Genomic DNA, 7,500 nt, shown 5'->3' with positions numbered 1-7,500 from the left:
CAAGTGTACCAGAACCATCCTCGTCGACCTCATCAATGATGCCGTCCAAGTCCTCTTCTGTTAGCTTGTTGTCCAGCTCCCGCAAGATCTCCTTCAGCGTTCCCGTCGTTATATAACCATCTCCTGCAAGGGCGGGTACTCGTGTCAAAGGCAGGTACTCGTGTCAAGGGCAGGTACTCGTGTCAAGGGCAGGTACTCGTGTCAAGGACAGGTACTCGTGTCAAGGACAGGTACTCGTGTCAAGGACACGTACTCGTGTCAAGGACAGTACTCGTGTCAAGGACAGGTACTCATGTCAAGGGCAGGTACTCGTGTCAAGAACAGGTACTCGTGTCAAGGACAGGTACTAGTGTCAAGGACAGGCGCTCATGTCAAGGGCAGGTACTCGTGTCAAGGACAGGTACTCGTGTCAAGGACAGGTACTCATGTCAAGAGCAGGTACTCGTGTCAAGGACAGGTACTCGTGTCAAGGACAGGTACTCGTGTCAAGGACAGGTACTCGTGTCAAGGACAGGTACTCGTGTCAAGGACAGGTACTCGTGTCAAGGACAGGTACTCGTGTCAAGGACAGGTACTCGTGTCAAGGACAGGTACTCGTGTCAAGGGCAGGTACTCGTGTCAAGGACAGGTACTCGTGTCAAGGACAGGTACTCGTGTCAAGGACAGGTACTCGTGTCAAGGACAGGTACTCGTGTCAAGGACAGGTACTCGTGTCAAGGACAGGTACTTGTGTCAAGGACAGGTACTTGTGTCAAGGACAGGTACTCGTGTTTACATGCTTCAAGAATCAGAACTTTACTAAGGCTTACCTACTGAAGTGTTACTTTAGACATTTTGAGATATGTTCAATATTATTTAAAGGCTCAATAATCCACATGGAGACAGAAACTCAGGAGATTCAATGATCTGTATATTTCGACCCCCTTCAGCTGTATAGTCCTTGTGGCTTAGCGCTTCTTTTTGATTATAATAATAATAATCGACCCCCTTCTGGGATCCTCTTCAGCAGAAAAGCTTATAACGACGTTTCGGTTCGACTTGGACTTGTAAATGGTCCAAGTCAGACTGAAACGTCGTCATAAGCTTTTCTCTCCTATGTGCGGGATATTTATGTATTGTTTCACTCATGGTAATGTGTATTTTTGTTCATTAAGTTATGAGCAGCCTTTAATGGCCCTCGTGCAGTCCATTAGCCAATCATTATAAGCTGAAATAACAAGGCTGGAACCATTTACTTCTAGCCCATCAACTGTAGTTGAAAATTGAGCGACGTTTCGCACTATGCCGAGGCATTTTATTCGTTCGTGACTTGATAATGGTCATGAACGGACCGAAATGTCGACTAATTCTCCTCTACAGGTTGTGTGGATGGGAGAGGGGGTCCGTGGTGAGTGCAGAGGAGCGATCCCAGTCGTGCACCTGACTTGTCGTATATACTCGCCTTTGTTTATGATATATTCCTGGGTTGTCGTATATTCCCAGCTTGTGTGTCGTGTATATCCACCCCGTTTTTCACGCATTCTCACCTTATTTGTTGTATATACTCGCCTTGTTTATGATATATACCTCGGTTGTAATATATTCCCAACTTGTGTGTCGTGTATATCCACCCCGTTTTTCACGCATTCTCACCTTATTTGTTGTATATACTCGCCTTGTTTATGATATATACCTCGGTTGTAATATATTCCCAACTTGTGTGTCGTGTATATCCACCCCGTTTTTCACGCATTCCCACCTTATTTGTTGTATATACTCGCCTTGTTTATGATATATACCTCGGTTGTAATAGATTCTCAGCTTGTGTGTCGTGTATATTCACCCCGTTTTTCACGCATTCTTACCTTGTTTGTCGTATATACGGAAGGCTTCTTTTAACTCTGCTTTCAAGGATTCCTCGTCCTCTTCTATAAGGAATTTAGCAGCTAAGGCGCAGAACTCCTCAAACTCCAATTCCCCAGAACCTGCGAGAAAGCATCGAGTGAGAAAGGTACGATCAGGACCTAGATTTTTGTCGTCGAAGTAGGTAGTTGTGCGCCCGATTTCCACTCGGTGGAAGGCAGCCACTTGGTTATTGTACACCCGATGTTTACCCTTTGGACGATAGCCGATACTTCATTGTGCATCCTAAATGAGTATATTGTTAGAGGCATTATGTGAATCAAGGGTATTTGGTGATGATCTAGAATCGATGATGGTCAAGGAATCAAGCTCATTGTTACAAGTTAAATTTGGTATCATGATAGCAAACAATTTAGCTTTTAGAGTAGAATCCCTGTTAAAATTTTTATACCTAGCTCAACTTACTTTCTATGGAGATAAATGGTATAAAATACCGACACGATGAAAAAAAAATGGACACAAATACAGTGTAATGCGAGCCTTTATTGATATATATATATATATATATATATATATATATATATATATATATATATATATATATATATATATATATATATATATATATATATATATGTCGTGCCGAATATCTAAAACTGGTCAATTAGCAAGAACTCATTTAAAATTAAGTCCTTCCTAAAATTTTATCTTATACGTTTAAAGATATAGTTTTTTCATTAATTTTAATGTAAAAATTTTTAAATTTGCTCCAAAAGAATCTTAGAAAACTTACCTAACCTTATTATAACAAGAACAATTTATTTTAGCCTAACCCAACTAAATATATTTTAGATTTGCTTACAATAATTTAATACTAACCAAACACAGTGAAAAATAATTTTTTCATTAGGTTCACAATGATTTTGGCGAAATTATTGCATACACAAATTTTCACTTGTTCTATATGGCAAGATGAGCGTTGCTATTTAAGCCAAGATAGCAAATTCTGCCTATTCGGCACGACATATATATATATATGTATATATATATATATATATATATATATATATATATATATATATATATATATATATATATATATATATATATATATATATATATATATATATATATATATATATATATATATATATATATATATATATATATATATATATATATATATATATATATATATATGTCGTGCCGAATATGTAAAACTGGTCAATTAGCAAGAACTCATTTAAAATTAAGTCCTTTCTGAAATTTTCTCTTATACGATTAAAGATATATTTTTTTCATTAATGTTAATGTACAAATTTTTAATTTTGCACCAAAAGAATCTTAGAAAACTTACCTAACCTTATTATAACAAAAGCAATTTATTTTAGCCTAACCCAACTAAATATATTTTAAATATGTTTACAGTAATTTAGTACTAAACAAACACAATCAAATATATTTTTTTTCGTTAGGTTCAGAATGATTTTGGCGAAATTATTGCATACACAAATTTTCACTTGTCCTATATGGCAAGATGAGCGTTGCTATTTAAGCCAAGATCGCAAGTTCTGCCTATTCGGCACGACATATATATATATATATATATATATATATATATATATATATATATATATATATATATATATATATATATATATATATATATATATATTATATATATATATATATATATATATATATATATATATATATATATATATATATATATATATATATATATATATATATATATATATATATATATGTCGTGCCGAATATGTAAAACTGGTCAATTAGCAAGAACTCATTTAAAATTAAGTCCTTTCTGAAATTTTCTCTTATACGATTAAAGATATATTTTTTTCATTAATGTTAATGTACAAATTTTTAATTTTGCACCAAAAGAATCTTAGAAAACTTACCTAACCTTATTATAACAAAAGCAATTTAGTTTAGCCTAACCCAACTAAATATATTTTAAATATGTTTACAATTTGTCTTATATGGCAAGATGAGCGTTGCCATTTAAGCCAAGATCGCAAGTTCTGCCTATTCGGCACGACATATATATATATATATATGTCGTAATTTAGTACTAAACAAACACAATCAAATATATTTTTTTTCGTTAGGTTCAGAATGATTTTGGCGAAATTATTGCATACACAAATTTTCACTTGTCCTATATGGCAAGATGAGCGTTGCTATTTAAGCCAAGATCGCAAGTTCTGCCTATTCGGCACGACATATATATATATATATATATATATATATTGATTGATTTACTTCCAGACATAAAAATTGATTATAACAGTATTTTGTTTACGTCTCAACAACGTCTAATAACGTCTCATCAGTGTTGTTAGTTAAATTGGCCTATTCCGAGGGCTTCGTTGCGCATTTACTCTAATTAGCTAAAGAAAATACCCTTTAACTAACATTAATATAAGAAGAGTATAATCAGTTAAGGACCTAAATGATTATACTGTGTAGATGAATATGTAATCACCTGTACTCGACAGGTGTATTGATGACAAAAGCGAGAGAGACACATTACAGAATACTTATTGGGATAATTTTTTTCCTCTATTTAAAACATTATCATCATTTGGTAAATCTCCTGCATAAAGCGAAACATTGTCTTAATAAAAGTGTGTTTCTGTAATGTCTTCTCTGTAAAATCTCTTAACTGCACGGAGAATTCTGTCGCCTATTGGTCCAAACGTTCTGTAAATATCAATATGTTTTTTCCCCTTTCTTCCTTCGTCTTCTCCCCTGTGCTACTTACCATCTTCGTCGACCTCTGAGATGACCTCCTGAAGGTTCTTCTCTGAGATCTTGACGCCCATCATCCTCAGGATGGTGGAGACCGTGTCTGTGCTGATGGCTCCCTTCTTGTCCGTGTCGAAGGCGTCGAAAGCCTTGCGGAGACCTGCATCAGAATCATTTGGTGTTAAGAGCATAAATAACAAAGAACAGTTTACTTTAGGGAAACGTCATGACACTCCTGTGGCTATTGTTTTTTTTTCTGTGGCTGTTTATGATATGGTGTTTTGGGTCGCTCGATGTTGATTTGTGGTGTATTTTTTGTATTTTTTGTTAGGTCTTCTTCACCTCTCAGTTGATTTTGGTTATATTCTAGATCTCTGCAACCCTACCTCACTTGTTTGGTTCTCTTATATCTCACTGCAATGTTTAGTTCTATCCTACCTCACTGCGATGTTTAGTTCTATCCTACCTCACTGCGATGTTTGGTTCTGTCCTACCTCACTGCGATGTTTAGTTCTATCCTACCTCACTGCGATGTTTAGTTCTATCCTACCTCACTGCGATGTTTGGTTCTGTCCTACCTCACTGCGATGTTTGGTTCTGTCCTACCTCACTGCGATGTTTAGTTCTATCCTACCTCACTGCGATGTTTGGTTCTGTCCTACCTCACTGCAGAGCTTTTCTTCAACCCCTAGATTATTGCAAAGCTTAGCACTAATCCTCGCTCACTGCAGAGCTTAGCTTTAACCTTAGTTTACTGCAGAGCTTGACTTTCATCCTAGCTCACTGAAAAACATGGGAATCCATCATCTTTCAACGAATTACCTGGCTCTCTTTCAGCTCATTGCCTCACCCTGGTTGCCCAGATTAATTCCGCTGCATCACCGCTATTGAATCAGTGGGTACGGCACTGGCCAGGTGCCTGACTTCGTCCCCTGATAAGCATTACCACCGCTAACATACCTAAGAATGATGCAAGATTTTTGAAATACCTCCATGAGCCGTCCTCCCTGGCTAACTCTGTGAAAGTGTTAGTGTAGCGTAAACCTTGAAGTCTCATCGTTGTTAGAAGACAGTCGTATGTGTGATGGTCCACAAGGTTTCTGAAATGGCAGTCCACAATGTCATGAATATATTTTTTGGTGCGTAACGTGTACTTGGGGTTCGATCTGGTGGCTTTCTTGACACCAAGTAGCGTCGTTAAGTCGAGGCTACACTTGCGTCAGTTACGTCACCAGAGTGAATCTCGAGTGCTACTTTCAAGATACTCACACAAGAGCTACATTCATAGTGTAGCAGTGAAGGAATCTATGCTGAGTCGATAATGTCTTGTAGGTGTGCTCTTAAATCAATAAGATTATATATGAAGGGTCTGTAGGCCCTCTTAGGTATGTTTTGATGTAACTGAGATATATTCATCTTACTTACTTGTTATCGGTGGAGTCATAAAACTCGCTGAATGGTAGTCATAAGTTAATGTTAAGGATGTAGCTGTGTGAATCACGCCTCTGTACGTCTCGTCAAGGATCTCTTTGGTACAGCATTCATAAGTTGATGAATGTTTCTTTTGTTTTTATATAAAAACATGGGATTTATACTTGTTAATGTTTTATTCTGAGTGGGGGGCAGACCGATGCTGGTCTTTATAGTTATGTATGAGTCTACTTGGTTACCAAAAGCCCGACTGGTCCAGCAGTAGTTTGAAGAAGAACCGTCATTAAAAATATTTTTTTTTTTTTTTGAAAAAATGTTGAGGCTGTGTCCATCAGGTTCACCAGCGATGAAACTCTGGCTATGTTAAAGATTAAATTATTCACTGTTGTAATATTCCTGTGAATCCTGGGTAGTTACACACATGGAGGAGTTGATGTGCCATAGTTTTGAAAAGAGGGACATCACTTGTTAGACACAGGACATCACTTGTTAGACACGGGACATCACTTGTTAGAGACAAGGCATCAGACACAAGCATTCGCGTCACAGTGAAATATCTTAGTCAACAGCTGAGCCAGAAAAGCTACAAGACACTCTTCTCATGAGAAGTATTGTGTTAGACAAGACACAAGCAATGATGACAAACTTGAACACAGAAATAAGCAAATGCAGAACAATAAAAATGATTATATGAAGCTTTTATCATTCCAGCGGACTATAATTCTTCTATTGTGTATCACGTGTCATAATTGTTATCTATCGTAAATACATTAGCAGAAAGATAATAGACATCCTAAGGTTACATTAAATGATGCGTAAAACATTAGGAAATATTTCAGTAACGAAGATACTATTTCTTTTTTTGCAACAAAGTTATCGAGTCACTGAGGGATTCTAGTACAAATCTGTAACAAGGGAACTGGAGCTACACTCTCCCTTCTTCAAAACAAACCTGATTACTTCCACTCCCCAGGCGTTCTATGCCCCCCACGCGCTTATCCCGTCCCCAGGAATATAAAATATGACACGTGATAAAAGTCCACGGACAAGGGAGCTCTGGCTTGCATATATGAAGGCGCTAGACTGGCCTGGTGGAGGTGGTATGGCGATACCGACTAGTTGTTGGTACGAGACACGTGTGCAGTGATCAAGACATTTATTGAGATTTTTTTGGCCGCCAGTGGCTTTTCAGTTCTAATGCAAATAGGTAAACGTGTCTTTAACCCACAACGAAGACGGTGATTGTGAGTTGGTGATGGGAGGTAGGAAGCAGCAGGGAAAGGAGCTAGACACGGAGAGACGAGAGCAGAGAGTTGTAGACGAGAGGTTGTGGCATACCATCGACTTGAGCCTTGTCGAGCGAATCCTGTAACAGAAGAAGGAGGCTGAACACACTTGTAACAACGTCGACACAAGGAAGCCGACGTCTTAAAGAGGCATGCACTATCATGC

At 37.5% G+C, this 7,500-nt stretch overlaps 1 protein-coding gene across 3 annotated transcripts in view; it reads right to left on the bottom strand.

Moving 5' to 3' along the window:
- The window catches only part of LOC128700327 (troponin C, isotype gamma), a 67,637-nt gene that overhangs the window by 7,789 nt on the left and 52,348 nt on the right, over nucleotides 1-7,500 (bottom strand). For 2 of the 3 annotated variants that reach the window (XM_053793436.2, XM_053793434.2), the window contains exons 3-5: nucleotides 4,634-4,777; nucleotides 1,845-1,964; nucleotides 1-123 (exon numbers count right to left, since the gene is read on the bottom strand). The exon at nucleotides 1-123 is cut by the window's left edge and continues 9 nt beyond it. In XM_053793436.2, coding sequence (XP_053649411.1) covers nucleotides 1-123; nucleotides 1,845-1,964; nucleotides 4,634-4,777 — 387 coding nt within the window. Of the gene's footprint in view, nucleotides 124-1,844; nucleotides 1,965-4,633; nucleotides 4,778-7,386; nucleotides 7,415-7,500 lie in introns of all 3 variants that reach the window. The other variant, XM_053793433.2, reaches the window with a different exon arrangement.

Source organism: Cherax quadricarinatus, chromosome 71, assembly GCF_038502225.1.
Source record: "Cherax quadricarinatus isolate ZL_2023a chromosome 71, ASM3850222v1, whole genome shotgun sequence".
Lineage (NCBI taxonomy): Eukaryota > Metazoa > Arthropoda > Malacostraca > Decapoda > Parastacidae > Cherax > Cherax quadricarinatus.
The sequence above is the reverse complement of the archived record's forward strand: the minus strand, read 5'-3'. Positions and strand labels throughout refer to the sequence as shown.